At 29.7% G+C, this 24,599-nt stretch overlaps 1 protein-coding gene across 2 annotated transcripts in view; it reads right to left on the bottom strand.

Annotated features, from left to right (window-relative positions):
- Positions 1-9,963: 9,963 nt before the first annotated feature.
- LOC107166364 (solute carrier family 7 member 14) overlaps positions 9,964-24,599 on the bottom strand; it is a 103,814-nt gene continuing 89,178 nt past the window's right edge. For both annotated transcript variants that reach the window (XM_015514996.2, XM_089228798.1), the window contains exons 11-14: positions 23,000-23,186; positions 20,079-20,317; positions 14,803-14,930; positions 9,964-12,348 (exon numbers count right to left, since the gene is read on the bottom strand). In XM_015514996.2, the coding sequence (XP_015370482.2) occupies positions 11,990-12,348; positions 14,803-14,930; positions 20,079-20,317; positions 23,000-23,186 (913 nt within the window). In that variant the 3' untranslated portion in view covers positions 9,964-11,989. The remainder of the gene's footprint in view (positions 12,349-14,802; positions 14,931-20,078; positions 20,318-22,999; positions 23,187-24,599) is intronic.

Raw genomic sequence — 24,599 nt, 5'->3', positions numbered from 1 at the left:
CACATCATCCATTTCATCGATCACTACGGAAAATCACAGATTTAAAATTTAATATTATATTTTATTAAATAATTTATACAATTAAACGTTGTGGCACATTATACATTTGATGCACTTATATTGGCTATTGGCAATTGGCGTTATGTTCAATTTTTCATCAACTTTTACTACAAATCAAAATTATTACAAAATAATATAAAAATAAAAATTAATCACTTGTTTACATTGACAGCAATAATATTAACTTTATTAGATCGAAAACAATATTTTTCAATATCCGACTAAATTGTATTATAATATTCTAACTAATTAAGTACACGTTATAATATGCTTTCGATGACAAATTATTTAGATACATTAAATTTCATTTGTTTTTCAATTTTGTAGATATTTCTAAGTGAATTTTAAAAAATAGCATTTACCACGGGATGGGTAAGTTTTATTTTTGCAAAAAAATATATCGACATTTTTACTTTTAACTAGGAACGGGATGGGAAATCGGTTTTCGAGCACACTTCTGTGATTTAGATATTGAGGGAGAAGAAAAGTCTTGCAACCTTCCAAATTGAGTTTTGAAATTCGTATAAATTGCGATCTAATATTGTTTAAAAAAATGTTGACAATGTTAATTTTTTTCGAACTTAAGTTTTGTCGAGACCTGTTGCTAGTCATTTCCGTGTATAGTTTGCTTGTATTTGAATTTTAAGGTGAAAGAATTTCCAAGAAAATTAAAAAATGTAGTTATTAATATTAGAATATAGTTATTTTAATTATAAATACTTTATTTTGATGAAACTATGCAATACCTTCTTATTCTTTTTTCATTAACTTGATCTAACGTGATACTTTTGAAGAATGTGTTTGTCTTTATACTTTCTTATAAGTAATTGTTCGGTTTATATCTTATGATAAAAAGCTAGTAAAGAAGAATGAATTGAATTTATTATTTTTCAATTAAAAATATAAAGGAGTAGGTAGGACACTTATATTTTGAAGTTATAAAACAAAATGTCAGAAAATATTTGAAATACGCGATTTATACTTTATACCGGGAACGTAAAAAAAATATAGAAAAATTTAGACAATCCTTACAGATTTTTTTTTTTATTCTGTCTTTTGATCACTATTATAAGATACTTAGCTTGATAAAAAAAATAAAAATGTAAGCAATTTTCAAATAAAATACGGCAAGGTACACGATAAAAATACACGATAAAAAGAAAAAGAGACTGAAAATTACGGTGAGTTTAACCATTTTGGCTGAAATGTAGAATTTGAACCACAAAAAAAATTTGTTTTCTTGCTTTTGTGCTTACAATTATTGTCAGAAAATAATAAAATTCGTATCTTAACACCTCTCTGCTAATAATTTTTCTTCCTACGCCGATAGAAATACAAACACAATCATTTAAATAAATATTTGGGCACGACGTAGTCCGGTGATTTTGAAAATCTTAATCAAAATATTAAAAACCGTAAAAATGTTGACCTGCAGCTACAACAACACATCCTCCGTCTAAATTACACTATTAAAAGGCATGATAATCTTGAGACTGAGGGTAATGATTGGCTGATGGGCCAGCAGGGTCAATCGGGGTAGAAGTGATGAGGGGGATAACTATAACTCCCTCCCATCACATATGTATCAATATTTATAATTACTTAGGCGTATACTACATATATAAAATGACGAGCATAAATCATATTTTTAATCATCAGCTAGGCGTGAACGAGTTAAAAAGTGTAAAGTTAAGTTAACTTTAACTTTGAAAATTAGTTTTTTAAACTTAACTGAGTTTTATTGATATGAACTTAATAAATAACGGATTACTTTTAGTCAAATCTAATTAACGTTAATTTATAAATAATTAAATAATAATTATTGCATACCAAACATTTATTATTTCAAACCATATTCCTGAATGTTTAATAAATACATTTATTTAACTTAGGTTGATGAGATTACTGTAAGTTTTCATATTATAATTGAGTTAAAAAAAAAAAAAAATACGACAACTTATTTGTACATTTGAAAACGTTTCCTATCAACTAAAATTAATATGTTAAAAAATCAATCTCATCATCATTCCTTTATGAAAATCACTGCAGAGGTTATAATATGGTATTGTCGATATGAATCGGTTTCCATCGTTAATCGAAGTTTCGGCAATGTATCCGATTTCGTCACGGAAAAAAAGCGACAAAAAAATGCCAAAAAATCGCAGATAATTGCACACGTCTATAATATATTATTATCATAGTATTGTGAGTAATTATGTTTTTTAATCGACTGCCCGGATAAAGAAATTCATTATTCGGGAACGTTTTACACCAGTGGTTCCCAAACTGTGCACCGCGCGATGTGCCTTCTAAGGGCATCGCAAACTACGGCTCAAAATAAACGTAAATCATTTTTTTCCTTCGAAAATTCGTTATTAATGAGCATTTTTTTTTCCTGTCTCTTATGGTATTCGCAGCAGGGCGCCGTGGATATAATATTTAGTTCAGAAAAGAGCACCGTCGAAAAAAAGTTTGGGTACCGCAGTTCTGCGCTGTACTACGCGCTCTCGGGGAGGCGTAAATAATAATATTATTACATCATACGTATGTAAAACGTCGCAATATAATAATATAAAGGTCGATGTATATTAATCAACGTCAGGCGACGAAAAATATTGAATTAACCGACGGCGGGGTACCTATTTCTATATACCTACGTATAGTGTATGCTCGCGTTTAACGACGTCGTACACTCGAAAATAATATCGCGTCTGCCGTTATAATAATAATTTAATTACGAACAAGTGTGTATATATATATATATATGTATGTATGCAGAGGTACTTGCATCTAATTTATATAATATATATATATATTTTGCATATATATATAATCATGTTTTGCTCGAGATATTCGAATTTTATAATTAATATTAAACGCTCGCGTTCCACCGGCAGTCGTACGGGTGTGCAACACTGCAGCAATGTCAAAATATTAAACCGTCGACTCGAATGATTATAAAAATAATATAATAATATTGTTATTATTACAGTGAAACCTCCTTTAACGGACACCTCCAAATAGCGGATAAAATTTAAGCGACCAAGTGTGTATTTAGAGGTTTCACTCTATTATTGTTATGATCTTCTAACTATATTTCCATACAATTTGAAAACAAAATAGCTTTATTTGACCTATTTACAAATAATAAACAAACCCATCGGCGGGCTTATATTATACAAAAGAAATCACTATACCAAGTAGATGGTGCTTAGAACAAAATATACTTTTACGACGAGTATGGCTAAAACGAGTGAAATACTTAGGCTTATAAAATATATAGGCTAATAACCTCAAGATGTTGAAGCTTTTATTTAAAATAATAATAATAAATAAATAAAAAAGGTAAATAATAATTCGGTTATAACAAGCCGATCGTTATATTTTTTTTTCTATTATGTTGTTAATATCCCGTTCATTGTTTAGGTCGATCGACCTATTCGGTATAATGCATTTCTAATAATTATACATTGTCTATAGTAATTATTTAATCATCTAATAATTGATTTAAGTATGTATGTACATAATTATTAGTAAGCTTCAATTAGCAATAATTGTTGACTATAATAATAAAACTCATTCGGATGGGTTTCGTGAAATCGATGTTTCTACCGTCATCTCTCGATGTCGTACCATATAAGTACATATTAGATACCCTCTACTACGAGCAGCCAGTGGCGTATGCAGGATTTTAGTTCGGTTAGGGTTTACATGAGTAAACGATTTAAATAATTCGCTTGACAGTTTTTTCTTTTTTATAATAAGTTATAACAAATTATAATTAATAATAAATTTAAAATTTAATTTATATCAACTTTTTTTTTTGCATGGCGAGAAATGTCCGGAAGTAGCCACGAAGAGACCCGTAGTTCAGACGCCTATTTGGCAGAATTTCTAGTGGGCACTAGAAGGTTTATACCACGTCCGAGTGTGGGATGTCGGCCTATCTCTATCTCTAGACCTAGGTGCCGCCCTTGTAGGTCGAAGTCGAACCGGCGACGGAGCGCGTTTCAGTCGAAGCCTTTAGAACGTTCGGCCACTCCGTCCCCCATTCATATCTATTAAAAATTACCAAGGGTTGATCGACTCTGTATATTGAAATGGCGGTGAATAAGAATTGTTTTGTAAAATGTAAGGTTAGGTTATTTCAGGGGGGGGGGGAGTCAGAAGTCAGAACCCTAAGACCCTACCCCACCCCTGAGTACGTCACTGCGAGCAGCTCAAACAATTGTCCGTTTTAAGGTTTTAACACATCACTTCGATCACAACAATAAAAACGCGAACGATGAGAATAATAATTAAAACTTACATATAGGTACCTATAATAGTGATGTAGATGAAATAAAGTGTAGAGACTTCATCGGGACGTCGAATGGTCTTATCTCTCTGTATAGTGTATACTACCCTAGCGGTAAATCCGGTGGTTTTGTGATTACTTTTTAACCATTGTTTTCGGAAACAATCTGTTGAGGTTATTTCAACGCACTTTTTTTCACTGCCCATCCCGTAGAGTTTCATTTCGAAAAAATAATTGTTCGAGAATAATAACAAGTTTTTTTATCTCACATTTTATTATTGTTGATTTCATGTGTGACCATTTACACGATAAGTAAACTAATTAATGTTTTAATAATGCTTCAATCTTCAATTTCATCATCTTTTCTAGTGGGAAAATGAATCTAATTATTATTATCTACTTTCGAGAGATCAAAATTGAAAATTTCTAAAAGATTTTAAAAGCCAATTTTGACAAAATCGATCTTGATGTTTGATGTTACTCTTAAAAAAAAATTATCGTAAATAGACACAAAACAATTTTAACAAGTGTTAATATTAAGCGTTAAATTTATATACAATAACTAGGTATAAAAATATTTTGGTTCATGTAAGCTCATTTTAGAACTATTCAGAATAAGTATCAAGTGTAGGAGATTAAGTTTTCAAAAAAAAATTTTTTTGACCATTATTAGGCCATCATGCTAATACTTATGAATAAAATAAATGCAACGTTTTCGGTAAAAAATAAATCAACCTTCCATGATTTATCAATAGTGATAAATAAGTTAATTTAATGACATTAAATGACAATACCAAATATCGAACTATATGAAATATATGAAAGCTTATACTTACTCGATATGTGTATATATATTGATTTCTCAGATCATTAGAATCATTTTTCGTACAAACAATGACATAATCATCAAATTTAACACTTCCATCTCTGTAGTGACCTTTATACCTACACATCTACGCGCATCGAATTTATCTACAGCAGAACGGTATTCACTTGTCCACCTTTTTTTAACTGAACTATTTTAAAGGTTAGGTTAGGTTACAAGCAGCGCTCGAATTTGTTTGTCAAATATGAAAAGAAAACGATCGTGACGAACGACCTGCACTACCGGTGGAGTCACTTCGTGCTCGATTCACACCATATTTACTGTGTTAAAAACCCAAAAGCCATCGTGAGGTCATCGAAATTGATTGGATAGATCATAAATCGTTGGCGATTATCCCAAAACTTATTTCCACGTTGCCCTTTTTTGGACCAAATATGTATAGCCATCACGGTGTCCTGTTGCAGTGAATGCCATGAAAGACGGGATAAAAAAAAAAAGATCCATTATTGACGAATTTTCGAAAAGAAATTCTTTTCATTTCATATTTTTATCACGATGAGCCGTCTTCCGTGATTCCCTCAAAAAGTGCTCACAAAAATAAGTCACGTGAACTTTGCAAGACACCACTCGGCTTCAAACGTATGTATTATTGTTATGGCATCGAAATTTATTTTTACTTAATTTTTGTTGTGACCTCTGGAGGGTCACACTACGGAATTACCCAAAGTTTTTTTTTTCTTTTTCAAACGGAGATCAGCAGCGACCATGTGACTGATTATGATTTCACTGCAGAATGTTCTCTGAAAAAGCTATGATTTGTTCTGATATTTTGTATCTGTAGTCGACGTATCGTAATAATATTTCGCTGCATATAAAATGATTTTTATTATATTCTTATCGCCAAAGATGTACAGTGAGAGATTGACACTTGATTTTGGTGTTCAAATTTCAAATACTGCACAATTAGTACCTATACGCGAAAAAAACAAATTGCATACGTTTATTTCTTAAATTTCTTTATTATTTATAATAATTAATAACGATTATTAGGTAACATGTTCAAAAGTCTGATAGAAGACGTAATAATAATAATAATAATAATAATATTAGAAAAACAAATCAAAGATAAACAGTTTAAAAGTTTACAACTATTTTATATAATATTATATATATATTTTAATTTTTAATTTTTAGATAAAGTTTATAATAACAATTGTTAGGTTAGGTTTTTTTAAAAAAAAAACAAAATTTAATGCTTGTACATAATATATATATATATATATATATATTATATATATATATATATAATATTATATGTAAGTACAATATAATATAAAGACGTGAATGATGATATTAATAATACTCGAGGTTATATAGGTAACCATTAATCTAGATTATATAAATATTATCTATATAAAATGCATTAGTGTTGAATCAATTAATATTTTTTACTACGAAGACACTGACAAATCAATAAGACGCTAATATTTTATAGTAGATACGTAATCAGATCTGCTTTTTTGGATGCAAATATTATTTTACTTAAAAAAAAGTATAATATAGCACAAAAAATTTTACACACTTTCGGTAGGGTTTGTAGACAGTTTTTAAACAAAAATATCAACGTAAACATTATAAATTGAACTATGGGGTTTTTTTTCGAACTCCTAACGATACTTTTTTTTCAAAATTGGATCTTGTAAAATGTTATTTATCACCGTTTGAATAACGCGTTTATAAGGTAGAATTAACTTTGAAATTTTTAATTTATTATACTACAGTAACGGCGCGCAATGTCGGCCCCGATACAATTGAAATGTTATTTTTCGTACAAAATAAAATTCAACAGACAGAATGAAAAGAAAATATCAACAAACTCAGGACTAACGAAAATATTATTTTACACAGTTGGTGTTTAGTTCTATTTCCGCGGTACCGTCACAAGGCTTACCTATCCCAACTATCGTTTATTGGCACGAATATCAATTTAAAAAAAAAAAAAAAACTATAAATCAATCGAAACCTTTTCATATATATAAATATAAACACTCTTTTCTTGGTCAAACATCTACGAGTGAATACAATTTTAAGAACTTTTCAAACAGGTAAAAATCGAAATTCGTCGAGAAAATAAACGCTGCTTTGTTTCGCTGGAGTTTTGTAGGGTCGCCAACAAATTAATATAGGTAATTTTCAACGCTATCGTATAAGAAAAGGATCGCCACGTTATCGAAGGGGGGGGGGGGTGTCGTGGCCCGAAAGAGATTGAGAACTGCTGATCCACTCTGCACCGCTGCAATGGTGAAATCGTTTAAATGAAGAACAGTTATTTGCTCGTTTTAAATACAACCTAATCGCAGTTATGTTTTATTTCTGAAAACGAAATCGTACAAAATAATTATTATTATTATGGATATAAGTGTATTTCACTTCTTTCTAACCAGTCGCCATAAAGGTTTTCCTTATACGATGAGCCACAAAGTTAAGAAGATATTTTACAGTGATTGTTTGACTTTCAGAAACAATAAATTATCCGTGTGCATTTTTGAGGATTTCGGGACGGTAATTAATATCATATTGAACTGTAAATTGTCAGTAAAATTATATGTTTAATTGTATATACTTAAAAGTAAACGATAAATATTAACGACAACAATAATACATAGGATAACATAACATAATATAACATATAAAAGTAACAAATATTACACAAACAATTTAAAAAAAAAACATATAATAATAATAATAATAAAAGATAATGATAATTATTTTAATTAATAATTATAATAATGGTAACCGAACAAAATGTACGTATAATCATAAAATTGGCATCATAGTAATGGCACTGTGATAATAACCCGTAAAGGAGAAATCCTAAATATTTGTACGACTATTTTGTTTATGATATTGTAATTTCCTGTGCAAAGTTTCAATTAAGTTAAAAAAAAAAAGGTCTAAAATGAATTTAAGAATAATAATTTCCTAGTAGAAACAAAATTCCTGAAAAAAGTACAAACATTTTTATCATTATTTTTTTTTCCAATAAACAATACTATCGTACTCAACGCGTTTCAATATATTATTTTAATTTTGTTGTGTATAATTAAGGCACGTAAAACAATTGAAGAAAAAAAAATGCAATGATTTCCGTTACAATATAATAATATAAATCATTCATTATAATATAAAATACTCGTATAATATCATTATGTACAGCTTATACAATGTTGTGTTATTAATAAGTTTGGATGAAGATTTGAACCTTTAACGTCCGTTTCGAAAGCGCATAATATAATATACTAACATTCTAGGAATAGTACTCAAACACGCTCTATATAACATGTATATAATATATATATATATTATATATACATTATATACATTATATCATCACTAAGAATCTATGAAGTAATTATTATAATATATATTATAAATAAATTGAAATTGAAAAATACACATAATATCTGTTAACTAATTAGGGAAAAAAATCACAAAATTTTAACGTCAACGTTGTAAGGATTAACTGTAATATTATTATTATAACATTCGGTCGTCGGACGACAACGAGGCGGCAAAACTATTCTTACATCGACTCAAGTGCGATGAGTATGATCTTCACGGTCGACCTTCTGGACAATATTTACGTGTACCTATCCTGCTCATATTATATCATTATTTCCGCTCGTTATTGTATAACAATATAATAATAATAATAATAATAATAATAATAATAATAATTCAATATTTTATTGTCGTGTAGACACGACACGGCAATTCCTCAATTTTTAACTATATTTCTATGGCTACCATTGAATTGGCTCCCAATTTTGGGTAAATATAAATTCGATCCTTGAATTGGCTCCTGAAAAATGTATATTTAAATTGGCTCCTTAAATTGTTAAATATTATTTTTTAACCAGGGATTCTCATATTATAGGCGTTTACTTTTACGATGTAAAATCCAAATATATTCAACTTTTTATATATATTATATAGTACTCAATCTGATACAAAAATTATTATAAGTATAGACCCCGAAAAATAGTCTAATATAATATTTTTGTTTAACTTATTGATTTTTATGTATACATTTTATAATGACGCACTTTGCTAAAATACTGTCTGTTTTTTTAATTTATTAATTTATACAATATACATTAATTTTATAATGACGCACTTCGGTAAAATATTTTCTGTTTTTTAAATTTTTTAATATAATTTTGTGTAACGAATTACGAATTATACGTACTTTAAATTATTAACATATTGGCAATCAATAAATTTTTGAAAAAAAAACGGTAGGGAGCCAATTCAACAGTAAATTCTTGGGAGCCAATTCAAAGGTACTTAGTAAGGGCAAAATTTTGATTAACTGTATTGGGGAGCCAATTCAATTGCTCCGATTTCTATTGCGACTGCAGACGAGTAGCCGACCGCTGTAAAAAGGGCTTCAATAACTATGGTATTATTCAATCAAGTATAAACATAATAATTATTTAACAAATTTAAAACATTTCAAATTATTTTACGTTACAATTCGATTAAACCAGTCTTGCCACAACAATAAAACAAACAAATATTGTTTGGTAAACATTTAATAATATAGTAATATAATAAAAATGTATATAATATTATATTTATATATATTTATTTTTATTCTGTTATATAAATCATAATAATATGTTAATTTAATTTAGTATTTGCATGTCCAACTCGTGGGAGAAATCGTTGACCAGAAAGTTTGACAAACTATTTCGCGGGATTGCCACTTGTCGTTGAGTATTGAAATCGACGTAAGGGCCAAGGGGAGGATATCGTTTTTTTTTTTTTCGAAAAATCGGCAGCGTTCCAATAGAATACGGTTTTATACGTCTGAATATCGTAATGTAAGGACGAAAAAACAACCTAACCAGATGTCAGAGCCCGATATAAAATATAAGCTGTACTACGGTTGTAGTACGTCTAGCAATTAAAAATAAAAAACGTAAAAGCTTTTTGCGTTTTTAATATTGATCAATACGCCTAACCGTATACACATGCACACCCGCATTCACATTAAATTGAGCGTATAGACATGTCTGCCTACTTCTCGCAGTGTTCAAGTGCGTACATATAGACAAAAATCCCTCATCAAACGAATACGACCGTCATCGTCGAACACATTTTGAATTGTCATTTGGTTTTTTATTCAAACGTGTTGAAAAATATTTTACATGGTATCGATTTGTTGTTGGTCGTGAGTGGGTGGTTGGGTGGGCAGTGGGCATATAGGTGTAGTTTGGCCACAGTAATTATAATATACAGTGGGGGAGGGGGGACGGCGTAACAATATCGTTATACAAATCATACGTAGTGGTGTAGCTATTAGAGGAGGGGATTTTGGGTGTTTAACCGGCTCACCCGCTTCCATTGACATTTCCCCCTAGTAAATGTATTATTTATATACGAAAACCGTAAAAAAACTTGGTTAAATATATACTTAATCCCCCCCTGCCCAGCCGCGTCACCTATTTCCTGGCTACGCCACTGTAACTACGCGTGTTTTATTGCTGAATGATTTCCGTTCTAGAGCGTCGTAGAGTGATCTGCAGACAGAGTTATGTATATTTTCTTATTTTTTTTCTTATATGCCTATCAACTATAATGTTGTTGAAACATTTTTGGAAATCAGAATTCGAAAAAAATAAAAATAAGTGTTGTTATTGTGTTGTGAGTCGAAACGAAATAGTTACTATGATACCTATATGGGTATAATATACACAACATTACCTATATCGAAGTCAACTGTAGTTGTGCTTGTCATTGTAATTCGCTAGCGAACGAATGAAGATCGATAACGACCAGAGATCACCGGTGTGATATATAGTCGAGTCTCGCGACGAACGCATTTCGTGGTCGGTTCGGATCTTTTTGGATCGCAAAAACAAGAGACACCGTCGTCTTAACTCACGTTTATTACACAACCCAAATCGTTTTCGGTCGTTAATAATAATTGTCGTGACGGATTTCACTAATGCGCACACTCGCGGGTAGGTCGACGAATATTATTGCACTTTAATATATCAATATTATAAATGTTGGTTCGAGACGATAATATGATTAGAGAAAAAAAAATAGAAGAACGACGACGACGACCCGAGCGGGTAGGTTATAGCTGGCTGTGCGTACACTATTGAAACGAACCAACGGCGATGGCCGCGATCGTAAGGAGGCTTGTCGATGGTGTGATATTTTAATGGGGTTAAGTTATAATGTTAGTATCCGCGAGAGGGATGATATTGAAGGCGTGAATTTTATGAAAAAAAAAAAAATAGTTAAATAACGACGTATTGAATCGTATATCGAAATTCATTCTCATTTCCCATAAGCGAGCTCTCCGACGATGTGATGAGAATAATAGCTCGTTTAAAACTATTTCGATCCAATTCGTCCGTTAATGTGGGACGTTTTTTTTTTTTTTTTTGTTCGTTTAACAATTAAAATATATGATATAATATAAATGTATATAATAATAATAATAGTAGTAGTAGTTGTAGCTATAGGTAATAGAATATAATAAAAACATCACGCGAATACGTGTTATATAAATAACATAATATTATAGTGTATCATAGTTATTTTGGTAGCCGAAAGAATTGATTTTGTTACCGTAATAATATATTTTTAATTATAAGTTTATAAGTAGTTGTTTTTTTACTTGTTTTTTACATTCCTATTTACACAAAACATTGTTGAAGTCTCAGTGTAGAGTCAACAACACGTTAATTTTTTTAATTTTTAAATTTTTAAACTTTTGGTCAGTCAATCTAGTCTTCCCACTTAGGGAATGCGGACGGTGACACAAACAAATTACTGTCGTTCTTTGCGGGTAGCGGTTCCAAGTTGGTCGGCCTCTTCGGTTCTGTCTTTTCATCGACCACTGCTGCAGTGGTGGCCGAGGCTACTCCAGTGGAGGCGGAGGCTTTGGGGGTAGTGGTATTGGCATTGGAGCTAGTGTTGGCGTTGGCTGAAGACTTCGCCGGAGCCGATGCCGGTGCTTGTGGTCGGTTATTTTGCTGTTTTGTCATCGTCTGCGATTTCATTTTCAGTTCAATTCTCTCATCTTCATCCACCCGCGGCTCCAACGTGCTGTGCTTTATCCCGTAATAGAAGTAGACGAATAGACCTGGAAAAATGACACAACATAATAATATTATAATATGTATGAATCGGAGGTCTATGTATTAAAGGCATAGTGCAACAGGTAACGTATAATACAATAGTTTCGCCATATCTCCACTAAAAATATATATTAAATATTATTGTAAGGTTCCTATTGGTATCAAATCTAATATAATTTTTTATATATTAAATAAAACAACATTTTGGCGCCAACCGACTTTGCTTATTATTAATTGTACTAGCTGAAGCTGCGCACTTCGTAGCCCATTAAAAATCCTACCTCTTATATGTCTCAAACTGTGTGTTCTTTCCTATGATTATGCTATAGCAGTATATTGTTATACGTATAGATAGATAACAGTTAAAATATACTAGGTAAGTACCTATATTTTATTTTATTATATTATATAACAACCACCGTCCACCATATTCAATTTAGTTTATCATTGTATAGTTTTATTCGTTTTATTACAGGAAAGGAATCTAACCCACAGTTTGAGCTATATAAGAAGTAGGATTTTTAACGGGCTACAAAGTGCACGAGTTCAGCTAGTATTTTAGTGAATTTGCATAACTGCAGTTATTGTAAATATTTGAAATTAAATATTATTATTATTATTTAACCGTCGTTGAAGTGGTTCGTAGGTAATTATTTATACTAATTTATTGGAAATTATTTACCACTTCACCCGACATAATAAATTGGTTATTAATTTATTATTTATATTTATTTTACTTTCTGAAAGTTGCTCATCCGTTATTCATTGAAATTAAGTGAATGATTGTTAACATTATTCTTCTATATTGGATTTGTTTTCCTATATATTTAAATTTAAGATAGTACAAATATGCTAATATTCTAAACTAGTATAGAATGGCATTGTCCGAAATAAATAACACGAAACCAAATTTTGTCTGTGGTTGGTCAGTTGTGTAGGTCGAAGTTACGAGTATATCCGCAATTCTATCGATTGTAGTTCCAACTGTTCGAGTAACATCCGCAAATGTTCTTTGTTGATATAAATTGTATCAAATCATTGCCTTTATAACTGAGAAGCCACAACTTTTTAGATACGTTATCTATGGATTTTATCGAACAATCAGATAAAGCTGACCATTAATTTCGTACTTCCGTTATAACAACATAATTTCAAACTTCTTAAATTATAAAATTGTTCAATGATAATAGAAATTGATAACGTTTTAAGTGTAGAAAATAAACAATAAATTTTACATTATATGGATGGTTTTTTTTTTTTTTTTTTTTTATTTTAGAACCATCAGCTTAAACTATTACAGTTCGACAATTACATACTATGGATGGTTATACATTTGCTTTTCAAAACTGTTTAAATAATAACATTTAAAGATGATTGTGTTAAAAAACGTGCGTGTAAAACTTATTTATATAAAAGATAATAGTCCTCTCCGTCTGTAAAAGTGGAAAGCTAAACATAACATTTTTAATTATTATTAGATACGCAACTTAGATGTGCTAGTTTAAATTTTTTAGCTGTCCAAGTGAAATTATTGAGTCTACTCGTGTCCTGCAGTCTAATCAATATTGTGTATTTTGAATAACTATTCCTATTATTAGAAATAACAAAACAAAGTATTATCTATTATTATTTTTATATCTTTATTCTTTAACATTCACTTTGAAATATATATTTAAAAAACTAATAATAATTTATTATCAACGACGAAAAAAAATCTATCAAAGTTTACATATTGGAAAACTACTTCCTAATTTAGCGTTGTAAAACTACAAACATTTAAGAATATTGATTATCAATGTGATTTTGGATACCTGTATTTTGTAATTATAGCACCACTCGGTACTATCCTTAAAATGCTTACAAAAACAAAAGTAAAATTAATAAGTTACTTGTTCTGCGCAACATCACAGATCTACACTTATGAATAACAAAATATTAAATTAAATTGACTGAGATAAACATTTGTTTAATAAACAATAGAGTATAATATGTAACATGTAATATATTGAAAGCATACAAATTAAATTTTTTGGAAATAAAGAATACACTTTAGAAAACTTTGTTATTAGGTACTTATTTCAAAAATAAATTATATCCATTTCAACTAAAATTAAAAATTTACAAAGTTGTTTTAAAGTGAAAAACAAAACATAATTAGAAATCTTATGATAAAATATCAATTTTTCCCATCATATATTCGACGGTATTTAACTTTGAGTTCTAAACATATTATTATATTGTAGACACTCCAACCTAACCTTAAAATATTAAAGTCAAATATTGTAATTGTTATACTACTACTGCAATTCTAGCTGAGTAGTGTTGTTTGTTCTGTTCAAGTTAATAAATTAAGATAAAATAAATAAAGTTGTATTATTATCTGCCTAAGATATAAATATTTTGTACAACTGACTAAAATTTATACTCGCACCAAAAATTTTATTATTTATAGTACATACCAATTGAAACCCATACAATAATCCGGAGTAGAGTCATCGAGCTCAGCTGAAATATCAAGTATAAATTGACGGCAATTGAGAATGACGGTACGAATGGAACCCAGGGTGTTTTGAATACGAGTATTTGCCTGTAAAATTAGAATAAAATAGTATAAATAATTTTAACCTTACACTAACGATAAATATGTATTTATTGAAGTTGATTTTTAAACCTCTTTTGATGGTATAATATTCTATACCTTTCATACAGCATAAATCAAAAAATAGATGTGGAAGTTGCAAAAAAAAAATAAATATAATATTAAATATAGGCAAGTAAGTAATTCTAAAATACAATTATACGTAATAAGATATTTTAAAGATCATCATCTGAACATAACTAAAAACAAAAAAATTCTATAGCATACAATAAAATACAGTTTTAAAATATATTCTAGCCGACGGTATCCATTCATAATATTAATGTATTAATACTTTATTAAAGAAAAATACAAATGTTCGAAAATATTATAATACCATAATTTTTTTACGGAATGGCAACAAACTAGGTTAATAAAATTTTGACGTTTTGTTAAAAACAAAAAAAAAACGAATTAATTAGTTTGCAAAATATTTTGACATTTAAAAAAGAAACAAACCTCTTCTACTAAATATTATGAGAGTATACTAATTATTATGTTGGGGTTCATGTTTTTTAAGGCATATTCTGGAGTCCGGACGTGCAAAATATAAACAGTTTTGCAATGCTTTCAAATAATAATTAATGATTATTATAAATCAAGTAATACATTTTTACAGTTGCAGAATAGAATATTATAATAGAATGATTATACGTCTATTTGTGTTAATATAAAATGCAAACTAATACAAATTTAAAATTAAATCGTCTTAAGTGAACTATTTGAGACTTTGTAGGTCAATGAAATATTATTTTTAATCAATTTTCACAATTCGTGTATCCACACATGTTTTGATTTAAAAAATCAAAAATCTTTATTATTTTTACGCATTAGTTTTGAATTAATATATTTTAATGGCAGTTAATATTTTATAAACAAAAAAAATATATGAATAGTGTGTGTCATTATCATCCCACATTATTTAGATAATTGTTTGTACTAATTAGCATGAATGTCTAAGTTTTCTTTTCAATACATAATATTGTAATGACTATAATAAAACAATAATATTGATGAAAAATTATTTTTAATTTTGATAGTAACAAGACAAGTAGAAGAATATAATAAAAGTGAATAAAAAAGGAATATAATATCTAGTGTTGATAATGATGCTGCGTAGGAAAGCAGTAGAATTCCGTTTTATTATATTTTACAAGCCTGACATTTTTATAACCTGTTCCGTACCAGGTGGTAAATAAATAAAAAAATAAATATATATTCGATTATCGGAACTCGCAGTTTAATACTATATCACAATTCACAACATTGTCTGTAGTTATAATTAGACACTGCAGAGTTTTCCCAAGACGATGAGCTCCTGATTTTTTTATTTTGATAATTTTAGCGAGCATTTTTTGTTTATTTAATTGGTTTTTATGGACGAATATTGCAATAATAATTTAATGACTAAGTATCCGATTTGTACGAGTTGCATTTGGAGCACATTAAACTTGAATTTTAGCTTAAAACAGTTTTAATCAAAACGTATACAAATACATTCCATGTAATATATTACACATACCTAATTAATTTATAGATATTTTATGTTTACAAAACAAATAATTCGGTCATGTGAGTTTTAATTAAAATTTGTATAAAATGATCCTTCGAAACTAATAAATAAAGCATCGTTAACTATTTGGCTTACTTTTCGATTTTTTTTTATATGTTATATACATGACATTCCCTCCGTGAACATTAACTTTTTATAGCCACATTGCAATCTCCATTTTTGACAACAAAATTTTTACTCATGATATTAAAATGAAATACGTGACAGTAAAAATAAAAAAAAATCGTCTGAACGTGAGAAATTTGTACTGTGTGAATTATAGTGTTGGTTTTAATTCGAATGAGCTGCGGTGGTTCTGTGATATATATGTATATAGTATATATACATATGGGATCCCGATGACCAGACATTTTAATTGTCTCAAACAAGGGTAGGTATACGTGCTGGTACAAAAACAAAAAAAAATTTTATTTTTACACAACAATTAAAGTAATATATGCAAAATGAAAGTATAAAGACAAGGTAATTTATTAGATCTACGTATGTTATAATAACACGATGAGGTATTATACAAAAGTGATTGAGGTGTACAGGACCAAAACACATTTTAACCGGAAAGCTAATTATTTTAGGAACAACTTTTTTCTGTTTCTGAGATACTTTTCATTTAAATTGCACAAATGCAAAATTACGCGATATCACAATAATATTGTAGTAAAATATTTTTTTTTCGTCTTGCTGGAATTAAGTTATAAAAATATTGCAACATTTACAATTAGGTATTATAATTGTAACGTTTTATACGCCCTATGTGTTAGGTGTTCAAAGATTGTTAGGTGAACTATGAAAAACAATTTTCCATTTGCATTTTTCAATTTATACGCTTCAAACAATATTGTAAATAAAAATAATTTTACTCAAAACGATTTAGATGTCGAAACAATCGTGCAGATGGTCGAGAGTCACGTTGTCCCCAAGCTCTTGTCGAAAAGCGAAAAGCATTAAAATATATTTCCATTTCACCGAGGCGAATCGAATTCAATTTATTATTAAGGTCAAACCGAACAACGTTGTAGAAACGTTATGAAAGTACCCATATAATAAGCAACTTGCACTTACACTTTTACGAACCACACACTCACTTATAAATCGTATTCAAACTGAAGCCCAACTTTCAGGGAATGTCTTGTTCTGACAACGTACATTAATACGAAATAGCATCGGAAAAAAATATATTTCTCTTGTTTTTTTTTTTTGCTACAAACGAAACGTACAATATTATGTATTATATCTGTTGATTGTGAACGTTATGAAATGTGCAGAATATTGTGTACGCAGTAATAATTTGATATTTGTAGAATTTATATTAATTATTTCCAATATTTGATTTAAGACATTTCGTAAATTAATTCCCACATAAATATCCAATTATGATATATTATTCCTGAGCGTTAGTGTAATACACATATATACGTGTCAAATATAATTAATAATAATATATTATATTATCAACATCAAAAAGGGTAAAGGCTGACGGGAGGCGTGTGGATTTGAAATATTTGCACAACGTGACATAATGCTAATATCATAGAAAGGGTTTCGGTATAATTATAAAACTCCATTTAACTCCATTTGTAAGGACTAAGGAGTGAATCGCCGAATTCTTTATAGGACTCACGGTTGAAATAATTAGTTTAGGAGATTCAGTTTAAAACACCAGGACGTTTCTAGGAACAAGTTTATTAAAACAAATTAATCAAATCAAATTATTATTCAAGCGTTTCGAAGTTTTGTAACAATAATTAAAGTCAGAAATATCGAAATTATAATTTAATTTTACTTTTACGGAGTATCTATGTATATGTATATTGTACTATAATACCTATTTTATAATATATCATGACGTAATAGTGCATAATATTATGTTACTGGTAATGACGATAATTAAAGAAATAACTATTTTACATAAAGAACAAAATCCCTCGATTCTCGAGTTGTGTTATCCGATGACTAAAATGTATCATTTGTCGTTACATTGCGGTTTATTTTAAATCGTAATAACATTATAAGTGCGATTGCCAAGAATGGTTCTAAATTATTGTCTAAACTATGTAAACTATGACTATGTTATAATATATGGTAAGGTTTCATATTATTTTAACCTTCAAGTCGGTGCTTGACTATGGCTATATATACATATAGCACGTCATGTGAGTATGCCCATGTTTACACGTATTATATAATATTCATCAAGTACAAATGGATAATACTCTTCGGAAAGCAACGGGGTTTAGATAAAATACTAACTATCTAGACCACAGCCAGACATCGTGGCTGCACCGGCCGCCGATGTTACCGCTGATCGTAAAATATATTGTCTACTCGTATTATTTATTATTTTTGATAATCGATTGATATCATAACTGTTATTACACCGTCCAAAATAAATGTCTTCGCCAACGTCATAATATAATTCTTGTTTAACTGTTCACAATATAATATATATTTTTTTATTAATAATTGTGGCATATTTCTTATGGCGGCGGCGTGAGGTATTATAGTATAGCCAACTACCTATTTGCCAAATGCTAAACAACACAATATTATAATATAGGCTAAAATAAACCCCGTGTTCTCTAATAAAAATTGTTTTATACATTTCCTGTTTCCTGCATTTATTTGGCATGATAAAATAGGTGATTGCGTTATTGCCTATAGTCATTATTGACAGTTTGTTAATGGTGCCTTATCGTCATTTTCAGTACGTGAAAAGTCAATAGGTAACCTATATCTGGAAGTATATTTTACATAAATTAACAAAACCTTAGAATTACACATTTAAATGTTAAGTAAAATGAAAGTCGATTGGAATTTATTTAATTAATATAGGAAGGTAATCATTGAGATTATTCTTAAATAAATTTTTGTCATTTTTATATCAAAACTCAGGATAACTTTCAGTTACAAAAAATACAAGATTTTAATAGTTATACGGACAAGGATTTAATAGAAGATATTTATAAACATTTTGAAATTGTAATTATAATTAAAAATATATATACTCCAATATATCATATTAGATACCATTGATTATATAGGTAGGTACCTAAAAAATAAAATATATAATATCTAAAATTGGCTTGATAGCATTATATGTATGTGGATTTTGTTTACATCGAGGTTCCATTTTTCCTCCTTACGGTACATTTAGTTTATTTAGGATACAATGCTATATGTTTTATGTGCTAAAAAATACACCATTAGATCCAAGAAAATCAAAGAACTCAATTCAAATCTAAAAAGTGGAAAATGCCTATATAGTGTTTTTACACTATTATATATTATAACTTTGGCATGACGGTTTCTCATAAAACGAAAAATAACGAACGTAGATTGTTCCACTTTTGACCTTTGGTATAAACTTAAACCACATTGAACCGTGTTACCTGAATCTTGGGTGATTAAAAAGACAAAAACTGATGATATTTAAATAATATTCATGAACTGATAGATAATAATACATATTCATATCAATATACTTAGCTACTTAATAATAATATTATAAATTCAAAAACAGCACTCACTTGTTTTGGGGCTTGCGGGATATGGCGCCCAGCACAACGATCACTGCGATCAGCAGGGCGTACAACAGGATGTAGACAAAAGTGGATGATTCGGAAGACACGAACACCAGCAGCACGTCAAACACGATGATAAGCACGTAAAACACGCCGACCAGTTTGAGTACCACCATTCCACTCTCCTCGGTGGCCGGTCCCATGTCCACCCATGGGAATATGGCTGGGCACAGGTACGTGGCCGCCTGTTTTCACAAGGAAGATCACCGAAAACAGAGAAAAATTATCGCACATGCACAGCGACAGTCAAACGGTCATCCCGTTATCGAATGACCATCCTACCGTGAACTTTGATATATTTTATAAATTTATGACCTTTAAACCATAAATTACATTTACATAACGATTAAATAGTGCATATAAAAAATCAGCTCCCCGCCAAATTATATACTACCTCTGACACGTAACAGGGAAACTCGATTACATTAAATTTATTGATGCTGGTGTTTATTCCAGAAAAAATAAATCGCTCACAGCTATTTTTGGGTGGTGAAAATAATGTATAATATACATATTGACATATTGTCATACCTATTGGTATAATATAATTGGATATATATTTTTTTTCATGTTATAACTAAAGAAATCAAATATTTTTTGAATAGTTACACGAAAAGCTGCTTAATTGTACTAATAGTAAATGGATTTAATAATAATTTACATAGTTTACATAATTGCATTAACCGTTTATTCTTAATAATATGTTATGTACCATAGGTAGTTAACAGTTTTTTTCTTACACTTTACAGTAACGCGTGTAAATTACTGAATATTTTGATTAAAAATAAGTGATTAGCGTTATTATCACTATACATACTACACACTTCTCATTATTTATATAATCATTATTTAGTTTTACTCCTTTGTTGCCACGTTGCAGCAGCAGTTATTGCATATTATTAAATATATTTTATAGGCACGAGAAAATTTGACCTACCCATATTATATATTATCTCCTGTAGATTTTATAATTACCAAACCATATACTAGCTGTGGTATCATTGTGGTTTCGGTTAAAGTTTCTTCATCAAAACGCCAAGGGAAATTGATGTTTTTCAACAAAATTCGGGTGGAAATTATAATTAGATGCGACGTTCAGAGACTTGATCGTTTAAACGCAGTACGCTTGTCTAATTGACGACTTGACCGTTAAGACGATAAGTCCTTGGCATAGGAGCTTAGGTGATGGGACTCGAATGGGCAGTTTGTCAGCAGTTATCAACATCTGTGTCAACATTTGTCATATAATTTTGAAAACTTACACACTTATGCGTAAAGAATGTGACGCAATTATGAAATAATATTATGCCGACCAAAAACCGACCAAACCTACAGCATCTTTTTTTTACATTGGGGTTTTAATTGAAAGACACCACTATAATTATGTGTTTTTACACTAAAATGTTTTTAAATCAATTTTTATTTCATTGAACGATCTTTATAATTGGTATTATTATTATTGTTTTAATACACTTTATCCGCAACCTCATGACGCAACAATAACCGTTATTTTGTCATAATATAAAACGTCATAATTCATAACGATGTGATACCTACCTACGCGTTCTCGGTATTCTTCCACTTCCGTCTGTCGCCGAGTTGTGGTATATCGATAACATAAACGATTTATTACTATAGTGAAATATTGTCAAAGTACATGTGTGTCAACAATATTGAACCGGGCTGCGGTTTTTTATAAAATAAAAATTTCCATGAAGTATCGTAGCTATAAATATTTTATTACGACGAATAATATTAAGTTCTCGTGACTGTTTTAACGTATAAGACATTGCGGCTGTTCAATGTTTAATAATTTATTTTTGCCTCAGTACTCCTCAGGTGTGTTCAAAAAGGTTTTACAAATATTATAAGTTCACGGATTTGAAAGTGTTAGAAATAGTTTCATTAATAATATAGTAATCAATAGTTCGTGTCCTATCACTAACTTCGAGAGGGAATGGGGTAGTAGGATTATACACCTTACACACACTATTACAGATTAAATAACACTAAATAGTTAAGCGATGTCTATGTAATCATTTATCGATAATTATTTTAATTTAGATTTGATTCGCGAGAGACAGTGGTAGGATGAGGTGGGCAATAAGCACTGACTAATTTCTTGCCTTCGTGTGCCACTATTATAGTGAGTCAAATCAAAATCGAAATTATGAACTACAAATTATTGTATTAGTGTTATCTATCTAGAGCAGCGGTTCTCAGCCTTTCTATATATGCGTACCACCTACACAGTTTGAAAATGTTCATGTTCCACATGACTTTTTTTTTAGCTTAAATAAAAAAAATGTACGTTTTTTTATATTTATGGAATTGTAATTTATTAGGAATTACAAAATGATGATAATATTTTATGTGAATAACTAAAATTAATCATGTTCCATTTAATTTTTTTTATGAATTAGGATTTTCTTAGGATTCCATTGAAGAGCATAGCGCTTATCATAAGTGGTACGCTACCACAGGTTGAGAAACGCTGATCCATAGTGTTTTTATTTAATCTACGTATGCTCATAACAGTCATAACTAATATGACAATATTATTCTAATGTAAATCTGTTACAAACAATGAACCTATTTACCAATTTACCGTAATACATTAATTTTCAATAAATGAGAATCGCGTCGGTTCCTAATTGGGATTTGAACAAAACATTTTTTTTTTCAACTGACGATTATAACGTTATTTTATTTCGCTCTTATCAATTATAATGATCGATTAAAAACATAACTGGCTAGAGGTTTTGTCATATTGTCGATGGCAAGTGCTCTCACACGATATTTAGGTATTAATAACTCTCAGATCCCATAGCGAATATTATATTATTATTAATTATTATCATCATTACCTTGATGGATCTAGTGATGTTGGCGCTGGCCGCACTAAACCCTCCTGCCGCGGCCGTCGATCCGGCGGTCGATCCTCCGTGAACGGAACCATAGAATTTGCTCTCACACCTGTCCGAAACCAGGTATTGATCGTCACGCCCCTCCTCGGAGTCGTCTCCGAAGTACGTGTCATCCGAATCTGGTGAACTGATTCAAACAAAGTAATAGTAATAATTCACGTCGTGCAAATACATATTTTATTATTGAATTCAATACAAGCTATACCTACACTACGGTCAGGCCCGTGCAAGGTATAATTATATATATATGTATAGCTAGTATACCTTTAGCCTAATTGTAAATTTCGAATTAACAGGGAGGGGAAAAAAGGTATGTATAGACGTCGTTATAATTTTATAGTCGAATCGTAACACGAATGACATTTATTGCACACAATTATCGTGAGTTAATTGGATATCGAACAACGCTTTTGGCATCAGATGCGAAGAAAAAATAAAACAAAATCACAATTGATTGAAAACGAATTACGGGTAGAGATTTTCCAGAATAATTATATATACCCATTAAATCTACTAAATGTATTAATATCACACAAAAAAATATTATAATATATTGTGGATTTGGCCGTTTGCAGCCCACAGATCACAGCAGTTGTGGATAATCACCTATATATGTTTGATTATTATAATTTTTTTTCATGAACTGCTTATTTGCAATAGAATATTATACGCTGACAGCAGCTACGCGTACCTCGCTGCCACTATATACGGTGTGATCGTGCCATTTTGTTCGTTATTAAATTTCGTATTATATATCCCTAAACGAATACGCATTGTCAGTCGAATGAAACTGATTAATATAATTTATTTTAAGTGCAAATCAGAAATGCTGAAACGTAGGTTGAGTTGTTCGAATAAATTTGCGCAGCTCGGTTGCTTCTGACTAACATAATAATAATATTATTGTGTAATAAATAATAATTAATAAGTTTTGAATGTTTACAGTGATGGAATTACAGCGTCGAATGAGGTCTGTCTAGAATCGAGAAAACTGAGTTCTGAAAAAATAGTATACTATCGATATGCCCATGTCGTGAATTCTTGATGAACTTAATATTTGTTTTTAATACAAAGTTAATTACTGTATAGTATCTATACTTTACGATGGGGTTTCTCTTGGGTAATGGTGAAACGACGTAAAACTTAATAATATTATACATATATTATAATAGTTAGTCGAGAAAAAATCATAGTCAAATCGCTTTGATCGCTGCGTATACGATAAGAAATAATGTGATATTATAATATTTTATTTCTCAAAGACATAATTAATCGCCTCAATACACGCAACACGCCAGTATAATATAATATGTTCGTTAATATTAATAATAATATAATATAATATAATAGGCCACACCGGGCCGCAATTATTATAATAACATACCTAGGTAGTATGATGATCATAATATAATAATAATAGGATTATATCGTTTGTATAACATTCATCTCATTACTTATTTTAATATTATAGGTACATATTATATAGTTGTTCAGTTTTCAGCATTGACATTATCTACACGCATGTTATTATATTGTACCT

The sequence above is a fragment of the Diuraphis noxia genome, unplaced genomic scaffold (genome assembly GCF_037042655.1).
Source record: "Diuraphis noxia isolate RWA-SAM2 unplaced genomic scaffold, SU_Dnox_SAM2 contig0005, whole genome shotgun sequence".
NCBI lineage: Eukaryota > Metazoa > Arthropoda > Insecta > Hemiptera > Aphididae > Diuraphis > Diuraphis noxia.
This window is presented reverse-complemented; position numbering and strand designations above follow the sequence as displayed.